Raw genomic sequence first — 21,724 nt, forward strand, 5'->3', positions numbered from 1 at the left:
TATACATTATTTAATAGTTCAAATAGTATGCATTTTCAAAAGTTAAACAAAAAAAGGGATAAACTTAATTTAGTTCTAATGCTCTAAAAAATTTCAATTTTTGTTTTTGTTTTGTTAGTAATAAATATTTAATTGCCCATTTTGTATTTTTTAATTTCTATCTAAATATTATATTGAAGCATTTTATCAGTAATCTGTTCCAGACTAATAGTTCTATGTTCAGAAGGTAAGTTTTAAAAGTAAGTTGTAAGTTATTTGGATATGAGAAATTATATAGATATGAGAAATTATCTATGTAACAAAATTCTATGAAATACAAAGCTTCACCTTTCAAGATGGTCGTTACAAAGAACTTCTGTATTTGTATTTAATTAATTATTTTCATCTACTAAATTCTTGCAAAATTAAAATGGCTTTCTTCTTAATATTAGAAATAAAACCTATCTTTTTGGAGAACAATTCAGCAAAATTTCAAGCCACAATATATATATATATATATATATATATATATATATATATATATATATATATATATATATTGTTAAGAAAGGAAAAAGTTTTTTTTAAAAAAAGTATCAGTTTTGTTTTATTTTTAAATAAATTCAAATAACTGTAACTGTATTTAAAGCAAATTTGTATACACTTTATGTTTCTTCCCAAACCTAAGTTAGAGGAAACAGCAAAAGCATTTCCTCTTTACCACTCTTTTATATCATTGTATATCGCCATTTATTCATATTTTAAGAAGAATAATGAAAATAAAGAATATTGAGAGTAATGAAAATAAAGAAAAAATGCTTTCGGATAGGCGAACAATCGGCACACAGAGCAATAAAATCATTACATGTGCAGCTTCTGAGAAATAGTGTTAAGGTTTTGCCACATATAATGCAAAAGCTGTATTTAAAGGCATACATTATTTTTGTACATTAATTTTCACGAATGCTCTGTGAAGCTTGATTTACGTTTGCACTCGAGGGGAAACAGTAATGCAATACGAAAATTCCCTATTATTCCTCCAATTTAAAATATCAATGTCATGAATTTAGAACATTGCTACTGAAGTCCTTAGAGTCACGTAAAACTGCGAGAAGTTGAGTTCATGTAAGTGGACCAATTGGCAAAATAAATATACCTTCTAAAAACAAAATCAGACGTCTAATGTTTGTTGATTAAGTTTGTTTATATGTTAACATTTACATAAATTCATCATCTAGAATATTTTCGAATAAACAACATTAATTAAATTATCACATCTCAAAGAAGGCTGCAAACATATTAATTTATGTTCTTGACAAAAACCAAAACAGAGCTATAACCGCACCAGTAAATGATTACAGATAAAAAAAATTTCCTGTTCATGTCTTTAAGCCACTAAATGCTGTTTCATTGAAACGCTCAATTTTGAACAAAGGCAAAACAGGTATGAAATTCTCACTTGCATCTGTTCTTTCTAATTCCTTGAGCTTCGACAATAGTGTGCCAATGTTGCTTTCCTCCGACTTCATCCACTCATGGAAAATGCAGGCTGTAGGACTAAATGCAGGATTGTCACCCGGATCAATTTTTGGCATTTTGTGTACCATCCCCAAGAGAACTCCCAGCATACACCAGTCTCGACCCATAGAATCCTGAGGATCCAGAACTGCACAAAGGCACTGTATGCATGCTATTGGTAAATATGAGGCATGCAAATCGAGTGCTAGAGTAACAATATTTTGATCAATGTTGAAATCTGGCGACTTTTCTCGGTCTTTGCGAAGAAAAGTGTCATGCAGAGCAGAGTTTGAAGTGCTATAGTGCAGGCTGTTGCTAGTCTGTGGCAGGGACCCTCTTCTTTGGCATGCTTTAGAACAAAGTGATTGATTTTGAAACGATGAGCTAAATGTTTTGCTTCGAGGAATGAGTAACTTATCAGATGCTGTTGGAATGGAGTGCTTGATCGATTGAAGTACTTTTGGCTCGTTGAAAAATAAAATGGACAAAAGAGTTTCTCTTTCTCCAGTTACTTTGTTTGTAACCGTTCCATATATACCATCTTTTATCAAAGTATTCATGAGTACATTTGGGGGATAAGCAAAAGTGTATTTTGAATGATCTTGCAATTGAGAACTGCTGAGGGCGTGCCTTTCAAGTAAAATGCCTGGACAAACGTCTGCAAATACTTGAGTGATTAAAGTGATCAACTCCTCTTGTAAATAGAAACTGGAATAAAGAAAATTGTAGTGAATTCCTTTTCGGCACGAAAGCAAATAAAATGAAGAATTGTGCAGCGAGCATAAAAGAAAGTATCACACTTAATGAAATTTTGATCTAGGGATTGGATTTTCACATTTTGAAATGAAAAATAGTTAACGTTGGGATCCGTGGAATCATTTCATATTTGTGACACCGTGGGCCATGAAGGGAGAGTGGCGTGATCCCTATAGTTAAGGAGTAAAAGGGGTCCTTAAGGGGCCACTTATTAATTGATTATCCCTGTAAAATGAGTTTAGAACAATGTATTTTCTCTGCCTAAACATGCAACCGCATTCAACTCTCAAAATATGGGTGGTAGCTGCAATAAAAAAAATATGGCCCAAACTTTTGTAGTATAGGTAGTTTGTAAACTTTAACGTCAAATTTTACATTTCAGGCTTTTCGTGATATCTCTAAAATTAGAAGGCAGATTATAAAATCCTTGAACCCAATTAGAAAACTAGTTTAATCGAAAAAAATTACAACATAATTTATGAAAAATCATGCTAAAAGTAAACTTTAAGAATTATTTAATCATTTAAAATTTTTCAGCCAATATTTTGAAGTTTGTCCTTAAAAAACTAGTACAATTTTTGAGAAGATATAAAAATTTGCATACATAAAAATTCAAATAATGCTTTAGGTGAAAGAAGCATAAAGAAAATTTCTCTCTAGGGTAATCACATTAAATGTGACATTAAAATATCTATATCAATTTATTTATCCGAAGACACCGAAACTGTAATCTCCTTTCAGTTTATTCTATCAAACTAGTTTTAATTATATTGCACAGTTTTTTGTGGTTCTAACCTTTTATTAATTGGTTGAACATTTAGTTACATAACATTTTTGTTTTCTTCACTTGTTATCGTTTCACGATAATAAGATTTTAACGATTGCATATATTATAAGGATTCTAAAAATATGTACTAAGTTTGTTGTTAGATAACACCTTAAAAATATTATTCTTTTTCATCATTGTTCTTTAATTTTTTACAAAAAAAAAAGAAAAAAATATTGTAAATATCAAAATCATAATAAGTATAGCAGTACATATATAATTTTTAATTGTAGAAAATCTAAAACAATTATGATTTTTTTTAACGTTCTGCAAAATAGCCTGTTTATCAATTTCAACAAAATCACTACCAGTGATTACCACAATTAAAATTAATAAAAACCTCAAATTTTCAGGTAACTACTAAGTTTTTCCAATTATGCTTGCCTAAAGATTTACGTCTTAAACCACTTTTTTAAATATTTAGATGAGGAAAAAATAAATTAAAAAAATATAAATTTTGTCTAAATTTTCAATTGTTAAATTATTAAAATTATCTAAATTTTCTATTGTTAATTCTAAATTCTGTTTCAAAAATCTATGGCAAGTATTAAACAAAAGGAGAAATTGACGAAAAGAGTAAGAATTTCTCTCTCTTCTTAATTTTTTTTTTTCAAAGTTAGATTTAGCATATTTTGCCTTTGGGTTTTGATTGAAATTCCAAGATTTTCATTATTTCTGTCTAAAGATTTCAGTACATTGCATATAGCAGCTTTTGACATCTGGTGCAAAAATATAAAACGGCAAACTTTTAATCCTCGCAAACTTACAAAAAGATATCAACTTAGGCTCAGTGCAGCATGTCATTTTCTGCACTTTGTGCATTTAGCCCTTACATTCAGAGCTGGCTTATGCATGTCGCGGCCCCTAGGCAATGCTCGTCTCGCCCCCCCCCTACCGTCTTCTAACTTCCTAATATATTTTTTCGCTAACACAACACTTTATTCATAATTACGCTGTTTTTTACTACATAGGTATATTATCACATTATTCAATAAAAATACTGTAAAACTCTCTTTTCATTCACAGCCGTAAAACTCGCAAGTAAATTGCACGAAGTGAAATTTCAACGATTACATTAAAAATGTTGCCGATGACACAATACAACGTATGTATTTAGCGGATCGGGGAATTCCCAAGTCATGCGACGAAAGAACCAGTACTGCCAACCTTATTTTTACATACTCTTTGGTAGCTTGGCCATAGAATATACATACCTATGGTAGGTACCAGAACAGTAAGTGTGCATTCACAACGTAGAATTTTGCGCGTTTTTCAAGCGTGTTGTGTTAAAAAAAGCTGCTCTTGCTGTATAGTCATCTGATGAGTCGGCGTTAAAATTACCGCGATAAAATTGCTTGCGATTATATTACTGCGTTATATATGAACTAACTACCATAATATTAATATCTAATTTGGAATGCGTTCAGAAATGTACTAAAATAGCGTCGATGTAATGTACAGCGCAAGACAATCGTCATTGAAATTTCGAATTAAATTTTTACTGTTTAAGAAACATTGTCAATTTTTTCTCTGTAGCACAGGGCCCCTGAACGTGGCGGGGCCCCTAGGCAGTTGCCTACAGTGCCTAATGGATAAAACGGCCCTGCTTACATTGAATTCAATCAGCGTATGATCATCGCCAATTTTATATAGCTGGTGTTAAAAGACCAACCAATTTTCAGGTTTACGGCTATCAATGCTCGTAGCCTTGTAATTTTTAACCCAACCTAGAAGACAAGGTAACTCTTGTATTAAGAGGACGCCACATCGCAGGGAGAACTTTTCTTCGCAAATTCTCTTTTCCTTATTAATTGATTTAAAATAAAGAATAAGTGAGTTCAGACAAACCTAGAGTAAACCATAAAGTTTCAAATGCTGATAAGAAATTTTTTAAGTATCAAAATAAAAATACAATATGAGAAGATAATTTAGGATTACGCAATGGAGAAGTATTCTTCCATTATTTTTTTCAGCATTTTGATATTTAGAATTTTTTTCTCAGCGATTGAAGCTTCCTGACTTACAGTAGATTTGTCTGAATTCATTTTTTCCCTCGATTTAAATTAGTTATGAAGATAAAAACGAATTTGCGATGAAAAGTTTCCCCCGTGGTATGGCGTTCCTTTAAGCATTATCATAAACTAGTCCTCGTGGAAGACTTTTTGTTGAAAATAAACATTTGCTTGCGGCTTTTGAGTCGCGATGGTTCAGGGGATAGAGCGTTCGCCTTCCGATGAGGCGAACCGGGTTCGAATCCCAGTCGATACGAATTCAGCATCCGGCTTGTACCGACCACAGTGCTCACGTGAAATATCCGCAGTGGTAGACGGATCATGGGTTAGAGTCCCCGTGCAGTCAGGCTAACCGAGAGAGGTTCTCGTCGTCTTCCTGTCCATGTAACGCAAATGCGGGTTATCTCCATCAAAAAGTCCTCCACGAAGGCAAATTTCTCCCAATACTCGATCCAGGAGTTCCCTTGTCTTCTGGATTGGGTTCAAAATTACAAGGCTGCGGAGTTGAACATTAGCAGTCGTTAATGTTCAACTACTCAGAACTGTTCAACTACTAGAACTCAGGTTAAATTATATAGCATGAAGGGCTGGGGGCTGGAATGGCGGAGTTCCGAGAAAGGGAGACTGACATTCAAGTTTTTTAAAGACCCGAAATTAAATAGACTACAAGCAAACTTCTATCTTAATCAATTTTTAACAGGCCACGGAGTGTTTGGAGAACACCAATATAAATTATTCCACAAAACTCCAGAATGCAATTACTGTGGTGAATATCAATCTATTGATCACTTGTTAATGAATTGTTCTCAATTCCAGACAATCCGGGGCAATAACTTTAATAATATTGGTCAACATCAATGCTATGCTAACCTGACTTGTAGAAATATCATAAAAAAGATTATTAAACAAACTTTAGAGGATGTATTGGGGGACGGTCTATAATGTCTCGGAGCTTGTTCCTTCCAGCTTGGGTGTCTCATTTTTTTTTTACTATGTCTTTTATAAACTCTTCTTCTTTTACTTGCTCCAATTTTATTGATATTTACTTTTGTACTATTTAATTGGTTTTAAAAGTACTGTTTTTAAATGTTTTACATTATTGTTCTTTTGTAAATTTTGCACGTTTATCTTTTAAATTATTCTTTTAATTGACACTTTTAATATGGATGGGTGATCTAATGTAAACAATAACAAGCGTCCTTAAACCGGAAGAAATTTAGAAAATTTCCGGTGTATCCCTCCGCTTATGTTATGACTACGAGGCGATGTGTGAACAAGCCTAATATTCTATGCAGTTTTGTTATTGTAATTTGGGTTCAAATCTAAACATAATTGTACCATTCATAAGAGCTTTCAGAAATGTATTGATTCTCAGAGGTGGTAAGGCCAAAAAAAATTTTGGAAAGTTAATATCTCATTGGGAATAATTCTTAAGGTTTGCCATGTTTTGTATTTTATCCCTTATTTGGCTACATTTGAATAAAATGTCGCCAAAAATATCTTTAAAAATATCTTTTTAAGATAGCCTAATTAGAAAATATTCTAATGATTATAACATTAATATGATAATGCTGAAGTTTAAAGGCTGAAAGAAAGAACTCGGTACATGTGAAATACTGCAAAAGATATGATGCAATAATATGATGGCGCGTTTTTTCAATCTGCGGCGTAAAAATATATCGGAAGCAGTAACCCGGAAGTCATGAAAGAGCAATTTTACCACTAGCGCCACCACCCTTAGCTTTACACGATCACCCATCCATATTGCTGTTTTGATGTTTATCACCTTACATGATTTTAGCTGCTCTATGTCCGCCATGTTCATGGGCTGTTGACATGTCTGATGTGTGTTTTATGTTTGTACTGTTTTCTGGATTTTTTAAAAATTTTAATAAACATTTACCCGTATGCCCTAATTAAGGGCGGGTCGGGGTAAATTCTTCCATTAGCAGTCGTAAACCCATAAAATTGGGTCGGCTGTTCAGCAACATAAAAAAATAAAAACAATTGCTTTACATTAAGAGAAAAACCTCTCACGGATCTCGACGACAAGGGAATTCTAACACATGATCCGTCTGCACAGAGAATATTTTATATCAACAATGTGGTTAGTGTGAGCTTGGAGCAGAACTCGTATTAACCAGCTATCGCTAGGATTCGAGCCTGGGTCACCTCATTGGGTAGGATCATTGATTATCAAAATTATACACAAGAGATCAAATGTTACCATTCTGATTTCATTGTTCCTCTCACTCTGATTTCATAAGCTGTGCCATTCACCGTAACAAGACCTTCTATCTGACCGCAACAGAACTTGCTGCCTTGGCACCACTGGTAAAGATCGTTCTCTGTGTTTGCTTTGGACATTCTGCGTAAGTTAACCTTTAAAATATAATAGTAGAAATTGAATTTAATCCAACGAGGAAAAATTTTCGATTGTACATTGCTCTTAAAAATTCTTTTTCTTTCAAGTTGTTTAACTCTTATGGAATGATCTTTTCTAATTCTAAAATTGTAAATAACAGTTTTCGAACGCTAATACCTTCACCTACCGATTTCTCTTTGGAATTTACCAGCAACTTGATAAAATAATGTTTTTTCGCATACAAACTCACAGAATCTATTATGGATAACTGCCGACCAGTCTGTGTAGGGGGCAGGGAACTGTCCTTGCATCAGAAAGGTTCTGGGTTCGAATCCCGGGCAAGGCATGGATGTTTCTTTCCCTCTATCTGTGTTCTATGTCCTTTCTCCTTTGTGTGTGAATGTGACCCGCCCTATAAACGGGTTGTGGTAGTGTGACGTGGGCGACGCTGTTCCACCGCCGTGGCTTCGCCACAGGTGCCCACTGGGTAACGAAAAGAGAATTAGCAGTTCTGGCACTTTCTGTGGCCAATGGACAATAGCTCCAAGTGCCCGCCATTAAAAAAAAAAAAAAATTATGGATAACTTAGGTTATTGTTACACCCGCACAATGGCGTACGCAGAATTTTTTCAAGGGGGGTGTTCATAATTTTCTGAAACTACTAAAAGAAATTCGAGTCTGTAATAAAGCACTATTATTTCCCTAATTTAGACAGCTAGACAATTTTGACTTTTTATTTAGACAACATTGTTTAGTTAAATTTTGATTTGATTTTTTAAGTTTAAGAACATAATGTAATATCTTCTAAAAAAAGTCCAATGTCATATAGGTGGGAAGTAACACTTTGAGGGCCACTTTCACACTCATCAGATTTTGTTATGTTAGAAACTTTTTCTTCAACGGAAGTATCACATTTCTGTACAACAGAAAAACTTACATTGGTACTAGATGCTGTCACCTCACTAATTTCAGGTCGTTATTTTTTCTCAAAATAATTAAAAAATTGTTAAATTCTTGCGCTTTGACACCCTAAAGATCCAAGAACAGCAAATATATATATATATATATTGGTATAGAGATGAGATATCCGCTATGCAATGATCTCAAAATTTCGAGCTGGAATGAATAACTTTGACGAGCACAGTACCTCCAATGGTACTGTTACTGATTTTTTCACTAATCGAAATAGTGGCGACGACGAGTTCTGCGATTGAATGAACTTTTTGTTAAGACAAAACAAAACAGTTTTACCGACAAGCTCCGAAAGACAAGCGGCAGAGATAACTCTTAGTCTGACTAACTAACTCCACTATACTCCGTTCACCCTTTTATATAATTTTTCACCACATCTCCAAAATTCTCGAATTGTCTCTAAGACGACAGAACGTCTAGGATTCCAGGTTATGGTTAAGACCTCGCGAATGACAGCTAGTCTCGAAAACTATACTGGCAGGACAGAAAGGAACCAGTTCGTAACAGTATCACGTGAATTTGGTTTCAAAAGTACAACCCTATTATGTGTAGTAAGTGTTTTTACAGTATTCTGAGAAATACCGTGAAGAAAAAAAAGTAGGCATGCGGCAAATAAAAATATACAGTCTTAAAAAATAATAGCTCGCATAATTTCTACAAAAATTTTTATTTTGCCATTTTGTCTGAGCTCAAGGGGGTGTTTAAACCCCTAAACCCCTCCCTTGCGTACGCCACTGCACCCGCATAAGTTTGAAGATTTATTTTTATGCCACATGCTAATTTTCGCAAATAGTCTTACAATTTTTTTAAAGGGACACTTTTTACTCGATTTTTGAAAAAAAAAAACTTTTTTTTATAGAGTTGTAACAAGTTTAAAGTGTTTTTACTGTCAATATCCTGAGTAGTAATACTTCTCACGAATTTTTAAGATCCAGTACTACTACTAACGTGCAATTGAAGTGTACAGTGAGCAAAAGAAGAAAAAAAAAGGGTATAGAGAAAACGGACCACACTGAGTAATTTTAGCTCTCATGATCTTCACGTTCTATGACTTCATCTGAATGGTTCGAGGGACTTGACCTAAAATATCCTAATTAATTAGTGTAGACGATGTTTAAAGTTATGAAATCAAACACAAAAACGCACTTTCTCTGAATGAATATATCTTTTTTCCCCCCGTAGGATTCGTTTTTTGACCCTCAAAATACAGGGGGTAGACGCAATCTAAGAAATATGGTCCCGATTGTTTAGCCAGGAAAGCGGTGCAAAGTTTGTATCCCTTCGTGGTAACTTTTTTTGCTTATTTCGCTATATCAAGAACATTTTAAGCGAACGGAAAATTTTTTGCGCACAATTACAAAATTCGTTTATCCAAAAATAATTCCATGCAAAAGAAGAAAAAAAACTTTTAATAATCATTTTTTATTTTTCTTAATAACGTTCGAACGTTTAAACATTTTGAAGTACAAGATATCCAATTTTTACACTATTTTAAAGAATTTAAAAGAAGTCGTATTTTTAAGATTCGAATTCCCAGGACCTATTCTACGGATTTCTCTCAAATTTTGTAATTTGCCATGTAAAATTACATTCATTAAAATGATGTAAAAAAATTGTATACCTTACAATTCAAGTAATTTTTTACTATTATTAAATAAACGAATTAAAACAATAAATATTTACTGAAATTAATTTTTTGCATGGAATTTATCTTTGGATAAACAAATGTACGAAATGTACAAAATTTTTTCAATTCGCTTAAAAAGTTGTCAAGATATAACGAAGTACGCAAGAAAAAGCTAACATTAAGGGGTCCAAACTTTGAGCAGCTCTCCTGACCAAACTATTGGGACCTTATTTCTCAGACTGCGGCTCCCCCTATATTTTGAGGGTCAGAAATATTAATCCGTGGAAAAAAAGGTATGTTTATTCAGATTAAGTACGTTTTTGTGTTTGATTTTGTAACTTAAAGTATCGTGTGCACTAATTATTTATCATATTTGAGATCACCCCCACGAACCATTAAGAATGAGTCCTAGATCGTGAAGATCCGATCACTAGATCAAAAGTCTTTTTTGAAGTGAAACTTCTAATGCGACTTCCAACAAGGTTGCGTTAAACGTTTAACGCTACCATGGCAACGAGCGGCCTGTGATCCTTGCAGGAGATTTTAATGTGAATTTCTCGTTACCTGAGGCTGAAACATTATTTAACCTTCCTTAAAGACAAATGTGGATTGGAAAAGATAAATGGTAGGAATGATCCAACAAAATAAAGGGGGAACTACCATTGATGCAGTTTTAGCAAGAAATATTGAAAAAATAGAACTCAAACATTTCGTATCTTACTTCAGTTATCATAATCCCATTGTAAATGTTATAGATTTGGATATTTCTCCACTCGAAAATGATAATTAAAATATGCGACCAATTGTGAATTGTAAGCAATGTTAATAAAGTTTGTCTTAAAGAAACAATATGATTTGACTAAAAATCAATTTCTTCCCCTTCCTATTTTCATTTCCATATTACGAAGTTTCACTTCTTCCGCGCGGAGGGACTCCACGCACCATTTTTTTTTTTTTTTTTTTTTGTGCACTGTACTCCGTAATTATCATTTCATAAATGATTCAGTTAATTAATTTGATAAATAATCTGTATCCCTTTAAAAAATTTAAAATTTATTGATTTACTAGCAATTAGGGTTCCTATAGGCCAGGGGTGGCGAACCTTTACACACCAACGTGCCATTTTTTCTAAAAAATTGTTTAATGAGGTCACAGACGTGCCGTCAAATAATTTTGACTTCGTTATTATTGGGAAAATAATAATACTAAATACTATCAACTCAAAACTCTTTATTTGAAGAAATTTTTTTTGCAATTTCGCAGTTGTACGCGTAATTCTACTTAAAGTAACATCAGATCAGTGTGACTTCTGTTGTTGCAGATTAGATGACAAATGACTTATATTAGGTTGTAAGATGTTAATTTAAGCAGGACTGTTAAATTTTTTTGCTAGTTATTTTTTGCTAGTTTTTTTGGTTACTATTTGTTTTTTAGCATTAATTGCTAATTTTATATTAATAATGGTTTATTATTTTGTTTGTTTTTGTGAATTTTAATTTAATGGTTACATATGCTTCATAGTGTAATATCATTTGTTTAAGAACAATTGTGATCGGTGGAGTGCCCAAAATATTGTGTCGCGTGCCATAAATGGCACGCGTGCCATTGGTTCGCCATCCCTGCTATAGGCAAACGTAATTCAAATAGTTCTGACTTGCGTGTAACAGTTGCGTGTAAATGGTGGAGAATCAAATTAATATGCCCTAGCAGCGCGAACATGGAGTGCATGTGCAATGCAGATGCATGGAGTATATCCCCAATGTATCTTTATACAGCAAAATTTTAAAATTATGAGTCTGAATTTCGTTTTCGTGGATTTAATATTTGGTAGTCTTAGCTATTCATTACTCTTATTACGTGGAAAATCAGTAATAAATATTCATATTTGTGAAATAATTAGCTTTAAAAGATATCATGACTGCTGACTGCTAATCTTAGCAATTATGTTATTATCTGCCAAAAAAAAAATGCTAACTTTTTTAATAAAGCATTAATTATTTGAACATCGTGTAAACAAGCTAATAATATAACTCTCTTGATATATTTAAAGAGCTGAATCATTTGAACGGCAATCTGTGCAAATTTGGCATGATTGCATGTCTTGTGGCTTTGTCAAAAAAAAAGAAAGAAAACAAAGCGATATGGATAACAAGAAAGTGGAATGAGAAAGGAAAGGAAACCTCACTAAGTATAACTACATTAATTCTTTTATGTCCTTTCCCTATTCTGTAAGATTTCGGAAATGTTAGTTATGACTAGGACTGGGCGATATAAGAAATTTTATATCGTGATGCATCGTCAGTTTTGCATCGCGATATAGCGATGTATCGTGATATAGTATTTTTGAATTTCATTTACTTGTAAGGCACAGAAAGTCGGATTTCTATCAAAACTTCATACTCAGATTGATTTAAATCAATTTATGAATTTGAAGATACATATGTTTTGCTTAATAAAGATATTAATGTTATATTTTCTAAAAATGATCGCGCAAATAACGAAAGATTTCTTAGTTTAAAAATAAGCTCGTTAAAAATTTTTTGTATGCTTAAAACAAAGTGCTAAATAAATTAAGAAAAAAAAGGCTTTTGAAACACTATTTTTTATCATTATTATTTCACATAAATATGTTAAATTGAATTATTTCCGAATTATGAACAAAAAAACAAAGTAAGGTTTAATTTCTTAAAAATAAAAACAAAATAATTATGATATTCGATAATATATTTAACTGACTATATTGAAAGAAAATTAAAAAACACGATTATACTCTTTATTGAAACGAAGTGCTAAATGATTAAAAAAAAAAAAAAAAAAAAAAAAAGGAAGTCTCAAACCTTACTAATTTTTTTGAATAAACAAAGTTGATTGACTTATGTCCTAATCCAAAAGAGGACAAATAAGTTTTGTTATATTTTATTTATAAAAATAAAAACAACTAAAGATTGATAAATTTAAAATCAGTCATAAAAACCCATTAAATTATTAGAAGTTTTGTCCAAAAAGTTTTAAATAAATTAAAAAATAGCTTAACAAATTTAATTACTTTGTAATTTAATTCTTTATAGGCACCTTAAATTAGATTTCCGACTGTAATAAATTCAATAATGTAAAAAATTACCATATAATAAAAAAATTAATTTTCACATTTAAAAATGAAAAAAAACGTTCTGTTTTAAAAAAATTTTACCTAATTAATTAAGAAACCATTCTTTATATATTCTTTTCAATAATAGATTACGTTCAGAACAAGGTAACGACGGCGATCACAAAGTCTGTCCCACTGAAAATAATCTACAAGAAACGATATCAAGTCGCGACAAAGAAAAGAAAAAAACTATGAGGTGCGAAAACGATATATATTCTCAAAACTATGGTTCTGATTCTACCACTCATCAATCAAGGCCATTTCAACATAACGAAGCGAACATTGTCTTCCACAGCGCGAGTTGTCATCGGAAGGTAAGAGAAGATCCTTGCGTGTCTTGTATCGTTATATCGTTTTGTGTTCGTCTTCTTTACTCGACGGCTTAAATCAGATTTCTGATGCATCGCCTGGAACAAAGCGAGAGTAGCTGTATCGCTATATCGTTTTGCGTTCGTCTTCTTTACTCGACGGCTTAAATCAGATTTCTGATGCATCGTCTGGAACGAAAGTCGCTGTATCGGCCTGCCGATATAGGCGTTAAATCGATATGTCTCGATATATCGATTTATAGCCCAGTCCTAGTTATGACTCTCTTTAGATATCCGAAACTCAAGTATATCCAGTCACTTAATGTAGTGGGCAAGATCCACGACCGGAGATTCTCGCTTGACCGAAACAATTTTCGTAAGAGAGGATGAATTCGTTGAAATAGTGAACTACAAAGCTAAGTAAAAAATGTTCTAATTATTACGTATGTGTATGTGTATTACCTGTATTTTTGGGAAAATACAACCTAGGAGAGGTTTTTCTTTGCACATTAAACTTACTCCTCCGTAGAAAGTGTATTGTGCAGGAGACCAGATACCATCGAGCATTTCCATCATGTTAAAACAAGGAAACTCATATTCGACATCATCTTCAGTTTCACATTTTGTGCAAAGCTGAAGAGCTTCCAGTATCTAAGAAAAAACAATTTTTGGCTTAAATCTAATTCTAATCAATAATAGATGCTCTAGAAATAAAATGAAAAATACATGTAAAATGATTTTTTAAAAAAAATACGTTTTTTAAGTTGGTTGAAAATTAAAAAAAAAATATTTTGATTTTTGTCGCACCTAAAATGAAAAAAAAAAAAACAGCTTCCTTTGTTTTGCCTTACAGTTATGACATATTGTTTTCTCCATTTAAATCTACTTTTATTGAGTATTGAGTATAGTAAAGTGCGGCGTGCTCTCTGCTTTCGCTTCTAGCACTGCGTTTCAATAGGTAAGTCTTAATTTAGCCTATCAAGATTTATATGAGCTCTGAGGCAACTTGACGCAGTATCTACTTTTACAACATGTATTTACTATTTGAATTGTAGTTGGGTACTTGCAACTCGAGAAAAAGTGAAGTGATTATGCCTACCCACATATGGTTTAAATCAGATTTAATTGGATGCCTTTAGCGACGTCACATCTGTGAATCGAACCTGACTGACATCTGAATAGACAAATGCCGTGGACGTCAATTGTAGGCATCCAATTATCTTATTAAGTTTGTGTCCATTAGTTTTTTTGCTTCTAATTTTTTACTGAAACTTCATGTGGCATCAAATTTTTTTAATAGTATTCAGGTGTTATTGATATAGATACTTCATAGATTGAACTTTTATAATCATAATATATTGGGATCCAGTTGAGATTTGAGTATTCAGACATTTATGCTAGTCGTAAAGTGGTCAAAGGTTCGATTGCAAGATGCCGTCCTCATTTGCAGCAAAATAATTTAATATGGCAAATGAAATTAAAATTTTAAAAACTACGTTTTTACAAGTTGATGAAAAAGAAGAAAATAATTTTAATTTTGTCATACGAAATCCTTACAAAGACGAGTAGAGAATTAAATGTTACATCTTTTTTAGGTCAGCTAAAACATAAATCAGTTCCTCTTTTAAGATTATTTGAAAAACCCTTTTTAAATTTTATTTTATTCATTTTTTTAATTTCTTTTTTCCGTCTCCCTGTTGATGTTGGAAAGTAAACTATAAATTCTATTCCATGATAAATTTTGATTTCCTTTTTCAAAAAACAATTTTTTTTTACTTGTATTGCCATCAATTGATAAAAAAATCCCGAGTTAGTCAATAAGTGGATAGAATTTAGGTTGACTGTAAATTCCTTTTCGAGGTAGGAAGACGATGAATTCTGATTGAAGCACGAATGAACGAAACTTGTTTTGTAATCAGATACAGAGCTCCAGACGAAATTTGAATCATCTAGCTAGTCGAAATTTCGATCGACGATATCTTTTATTTAGAAATAAAATTATTATAAATTATATTTGTGGAGACAAGAAGCGATTGAAAATTGCATTTTCATCAGATACAAAGCACTAATAAAGATTTGAGTGCTCTAGCTAGACGGATGATGGTCAACTTTGCAATTGCCATATTCCACTCCATATATGCAAAAGTAAGTACAAACACATTATACATTGTAAACGTCAATTATTTTTAAGTTTTTCATCATTATTTGTTATTTACTAGTATGTGAGCTGTTAAGTGAGTCAATTTCAGTTAATTTGGGGAAAAAAGTTACCCCTTTCTCAAAAATTCGCAAAACGATTTGATGACATGCATATACCTAAATTTAAAAGAAAAAAAAACTTAAGTATTTATTCAAATCGAACTTTCTAACAATTTATATCTCTTGATATTAATCCATTTCCTGTTGACGTTGCGTTTGTGTAACACTTTGTAGTGATGTAAAAAGTTATGAAAAAAGTGGTAGGGAATTCTCACTTACATTGAGTTAATAATTTCCAATGTAAATATAACTTTAGTTTCAAAAGAATGTTACGCATCCTTAGTTTCAGATCAAAATATAACTACTTTAATTATAATGTATATTGGTAAATAAATGGTAAATGTATTTATTTCATATTATTAATAATTAAATTCATATTATATTTTATTTATATTTCATTAAATTCATATTACTTTATTTCATATTATTAATAATTAAATTCACATTATATTTTATTTATATTTCATTAAATTCTTATTACTTTATTTCATATTATTATTATTATTAATTAAATATTGGTATATGTAATTGATGTTGAAAGAAATAATTAAGTTATCAACTTTCATTTTTTTTTTTTTTTTTTTTTTTTTTTTTTTTTTTTGAAGAGAAGTACACAAGAAAAGTTTGGTCGTGAAGAAACTTCTTTCAATTTTAGTTTTAAAGAGTAATTTTTGATAAAACTAAAATTGACTTAGAGCGAATGACGGTCGAATTTTGAAAGTAAGGTACATTTGTTAAGATTTCATTTGTTTAAAAAATTATAGAGATGGAATGTTTCAAATGAAGTTTTTACATTAACCAGTATATCTTTCCGCTTCAGTTTCCTGGGATTAATTTCCTAAGTATGACGTTTTGTAAAAAAAAAATTTTTTTTGACTAAATATTATACAGGGTTATTCATAATTCCCTCCGGGATTTCGAAGTGTTATAATGAAAAAACGAAGACGAATATGACAAGAAAGAACATATGAAATTATTCCGAAAGTATTCAAGTTTTAATTTAAGCAGTTGCCGGTAGATGGCAGTAACATCTACCACTGAAGCCAGATGTAGTAAAGAAAAATGGCGTTTACAGGCGGAGGGAGTTATGAATAACCCTGTATTTTTGGCATCAGAAAACAGTTAAAATTTTTTACAGTTTGAAATATCCCGGTAATTTTGAAAAGACAGACACGATTGTTGTAAGGAAATATTTGAATTTTCTTGAAAAGTAAACACAACATATTCAGTTTTCATCCATTAATAAAAAATATATAAATTTGAACGATGTTTTTTCTTTTTGAAAAAAAAAAAAAAATACGTTTCAAAGTTAAAAACAAAAAACAAAGCACGAGAAAAAATCTTGAGACATTTCAAAGACAGAAAAAGAAGGGGAAAAATTGCTTTCAGAAAACGAAGAAAGAATGAAATTACACTGCTTTTTTTTTCAGTTCAAGAAATTCATATTTACTCTATAATTATTACTGAAAAATATATGGCACATTATCTGGAATGGAGGGGGGGGGGGCTTAAAAAAACAAACTAAAAACTATATATTCTAATTTAAAGAACAATTTATTCTTCTAGAGTAGCAGAAGTCTCACTTGTAAGAGTTTTAAACCATCTGCTTCGGGAAACAAAAGTTGAATGTCGTCAGCAGAATAGATTCCTGTCACCCTGGCTTTTTCTAGACTCTCCTGTGACAACAAGTAGCCAATAATAGTGCTGCATAACCACGCGGGCTCTAAAATAACAACATCCTCTGTTTCACATGATATATACAACACCTAAGGGAAAAAACAAAACATGGCAAAATTTATTTTAAAACGATAATTCTGGAAAATAAATTCCAGTTGAAAATGTACAGCACTTCAATAGGAATATCGATTGATTGTAGAGTTTAATGGGCACAACAACCAAATTCTACCATACTGTGTTGAGATATGTAGGAATAATTATTTTTTAAGTAACATATTACAGCTTATTCCTGTCTTGTGATACTATATCCTTAAATCTATCATTTTTTTTTCTTTATCTTTCTCAGATTCTCTTTTAGTAAATCAGGTGTAATTGGCATTTGTTGACTTTTTTCTCCTGTTACCAATTTCTAAAGGAAAAATCTAGAAGTGTTATGAATAAATTTTGTTTGTGTTATGTTTTTTTTAAAAAAATGTTCTTGTTGAATCGTGTATGCATATATTTTTTTTAAATGTTGCTCCAGTGTGTGTCGGGTCATATGCATGTCAAAATAAGTTTTTTAATTTAAATCCGTTAGTGTTTTAATTTTGTTTGTGGAAAATAAATTATGATCATAATAATCAAAAAGTGCTCCTTCATTTTTACTTTGATTTTTTTTATTTTATTTTATAACCGTTGAACAGCCGACCCAGTTTTATGGGTTTACAACCACTTATGTTCACCTCCGTAGCCTTGCAATTTTGAACCCAATCCAGAAGACAAGGGAACTCCTGGATCGAGTATTGGGAGAAATTTGCCTTCGTGAAGGACTTTTTGATGGAGCTAACCCGCATTTGTGTTACATGGAGAGGAAGACCACGAGAATCTCCCACGGTTAGCCTGACGGCAAGGGGACTCTAACCCATACTGAGGATATTTCATATCAGCAATGTGGTCGGTACAAGCCGGATGCGAAATTCGTTTCGACTGGGATTCAAACCCGGTCCGCCTCATTGGAAGGCGAACGCTCCATACCCTGAGCCATCGCGGCTCGCTTTGATGTATTTAATTTTATATCCGTCGTTGAACATCCGACCCAATTTTTGGGTTTACCACTACTAATGTTCAACTCCGTAGCCTTGTAATTTTGAACCAATCCAGAAGACAAGGAAACTCCTGGATCAGTACCCCCAGAGGTATTAATTTGTTATGAGAACATGGAGGACTTTGCGACTCGACAGATTTAACGTGCACCAGTCACCATTTTCTACACGGGGAGTCTTCGGCCGACGGGGATCGAACCCACGAACTCTTGGACATGGGCCCAGCGCCCTACCGACCAGGCAAATTTATATCCCGGACTCACTTTGGACTATTATCCCGGACTCACTATTATCCCGGACTCACTTTGTATTGCCATTTCTCATAAATAGCATAACATTTCAGTGAGTAAATTTTGTTCTTTTTTTCCCTATGGATACGTTGTTAATGGAAACATCGTCGACTCGCATTTTAAAATGTTTGTGTCGACTTAAATATCGTCAATTATCAAATGTGATTGTTTTTTTTTTTTTTTTTTTTTTTTTTAATTTATGTCTTCCCTACTCAATATTTTTAAAGGTATCAATGGGTTCAATTTCAACCTCAAATAATTTGACCATTGAGTTTATTGGATTGCTCATTTGTTATTTACTACCACATTTCGCAAGCGACTACGTTCCCCTTTAGTTTTTCACTACCTTCTATTTTCGGTCTCAACATATTTGTTTGTTATTTTCCTTCAAATTGAATTTATTTCGCCTCTTCTAATGATGAATGGTCATAATTTCGTACTGTTCAATATATTTTTGTCATCCCATACCTTGTATAACGGCACCAATGCCTGAATTAACTGAATTATCCAATTATTCAATTTAATTTTGTAACAAAATGCATAGCTTGATGCGCTCTGCTAAAGGAAACTATGGTTTTTTCTTTGTTTCAAAATTAGTTCCAAATTTTATCAAAATATCACACGATTAACTGAGAAAAACCACACAACAATGTTGTGTGGTTTTTGTCAGTGTTCAAGTGGGAATTAAACTTTCAGCAACAATACGGCCCCATCTGAGGGAAATTAACAGGCATCCGTATAAAAATATTTCAGTTAGATAGTCTGGCGTGCAGCAGTCGACATTGTTTGATAATTTTTCCAATCATCCGCGCCATCTGTTATCGAACTTTGTAAACAATTTTCAAACTTTTGAAGAAAGGATTAACTGGTTCTTTAAACAGAAAACAGCACATCGCGCGTCCCCTTCTTTTTTCTATTTTTCGTTCATTTACTTTTCTAGACATTTTTTTAGTGGGGGGAGAGAAACTTCTGTTAACATAGAAATGAGCCTGCTACAGGTTCATTTCTATGTCAGACAGTTGAAGTAGAAGTTTTTTAAATTTTTTTTTAAAACAAAACGGTTTTATTCCGCACATATCGTTTGCTTTTATTAAGGAGCACCTTAGGGTTAATAAAAAAATAAATAATAAGTAAGCAGTTTGATCAGGGAAAAGAATTTTGAGAAAATATGTTTTTGACAAAATAATCAAATCGCAACTTTCCACCAATGTTTACTAACGACTTTTGAAAGCAACGTGTTACTTTCGTGTCAGATACGGTTCTAGATCAAATACAAAATATCAACTACAGAAAATTAGTTGTTTCTAATATACCACTAAACCCAGTGGGAAAAAAACTAAGATACGCTCAGCATTCAAAATGGAAAATATTATACGCCAAGAGAGAAAATAAACAAATAAACGGAGTGAGCGGTTTTAAAATCAAACGATTTTCCTCCATTTTGCAAATAATAAGACTTTTTTCTCTGCACAGTATAATTCTGAGAAAATGAGTTCTCTTTCAGAAACAAGCTGTCTGATTTAAACGGGAACAATGATTGTGTTTCGTTCTTCGTGGCAATTCAGTGAAAAGAATTTCTTTCACGTAATTGAAATGTTTATCTGTCTATGCACACTAAATAAATTATTATATGTCTATCCTTACAATTAAACGGAACCTCGGATGTCTTACGTAGAAAATAACGCTTGTTTATTTTGCATTTCATTCAAATTACATGCAAAGTCTTACAACAAAATCACAAACAAGTTTTCTTTCTTGTTAACAAATGATCGGTTGTTGCGTTCTGCTTATTCAAACGAAGTTCTTACTGCAACCAAGTTTTAAAATTAGTTACAAAGTTCATGAATAGATGACCCTGTTTATTGTAAAAATTTTATTTTCGTGCTGTTTGTCAGAACATGAATTATCTGCACGGACCAAGACTGCACCACCTTGTTGCTGTAAATGGTGGTTATTTCGATACATTACTTTATAGTTTTCTTCATTTAGTAACTAATTTCTAAACTTGGTGAAAATAAATTTAGTTTCCTTAACAGAACGCAGCAAATAAAACATTTCTGAATCCTTCACTTTTCCTATTTGATTTTCAAAGCCTCGGTCTTTTCTGGGAGATTCGATGTATGGAATTCTCCCTCATGATTATCTTTTTTTAAGCATTTTTTATATTAAAGTATGTTCTTTTTACTACATTAAAAATGGTTCATACTTCCCCCATGATCTGAAGCTGTTGCACCAGTTCTTTCATGTGCTCTTCACCGGCCAAAGGATTCACTTCTGAGTGAATAAAATCAGTGAACTCCTTCCAAGATAGAGAGGGACAGCCACTTCGGGATTTTCTCCAATCAGGAAGTTGAGCACAAATAGCTTCTAAGAAACCCGTCATTTTTGGTAGACCCTAAATAAATATCTAAGTAAATCTTGCTGCTAAACATCAAAATAATAGTAATTCAAAGTGTCAAGAAATTTCATTTTCAGCACTTTTTAACGCCCCTTTTTATTGTGGTTTAAACTTTAAACCATCCGTTTTTTCGACTACTGAAACCTAAATAATCAACCTTCTTCCGGCGGAACTCAGACTTTATAAGTAAAGTTTATTAAGGTAATTTCGAATCTTATAACCTACAAAACTGTTTTTAAAATATTTAATTAGAGAAATTAAAAGCTTGAGTTATATTTCGGTTGACTAAAAAATACAGTTTAAAAAAAAAAACAAAAAAAAAAAAAACACTTCTTTGGTTTTCTTGATGGGCGAAGTGGATTGCTGGAGGCAATACAAAAACTCATATTTCGAACTCTCAGATATTTTTTTCTGCTCGTAAGTTTTATGTTACATAATTTTAAGCAATTAAAAAAATTCCTAAGCAATGGAAAAAGAGATAGAGCTGCTCCACCCCTTAAAGAAAGT

General features: G+C 32.2%; 1 protein-coding gene across 2 annotated transcripts in view; it reads right to left on the reverse strand.

Annotated features, from left to right (window-relative positions):
* Nucleotides 1–1,164: 1,164 nt before the first annotated feature.
* LOC107439026 (death-associated protein kinase 1) overlaps nucleotides 1,165–21,724 on the reverse strand; it is a 49,090-nt gene continuing 28,530 nt past the window's right edge. For both annotated transcript variants that reach the window (XM_087167427.1, XM_087167428.1), the window contains exons 15-19: nucleotides 21,026–21,214; nucleotides 17,354–17,536; nucleotides 13,974–14,162; nucleotides 7,319–7,473; nucleotides 1,165–2,205 (exon numbers count right to left, since the gene is read on the reverse strand). In XM_087167427.1, the coding sequence (XP_087023553.1) occupies nucleotides 1,359–2,205; nucleotides 7,319–7,473; nucleotides 13,974–14,162; nucleotides 17,354–17,536; nucleotides 21,026–21,214 (1,563 nt within the window). In that variant the 3' untranslated portion in view covers nucleotides 1,165–1,358. The remainder of the gene's footprint in view (nucleotides 2,206–7,318; nucleotides 7,474–13,973; nucleotides 14,163–17,353; nucleotides 17,537–21,025; nucleotides 21,215–21,724) is intronic.

Source organism: Parasteatoda tepidariorum, chromosome 7 (genome assembly GCF_982258835.1).
Source record: "Parasteatoda tepidariorum strain Cologne lab strain chromosome 7, Ptep-v5.0, whole genome shotgun sequence".
Lineage (NCBI taxonomy): Eukaryota > Metazoa > Arthropoda > Arachnida > Araneae > Theridiidae > Parasteatoda > Parasteatoda tepidariorum.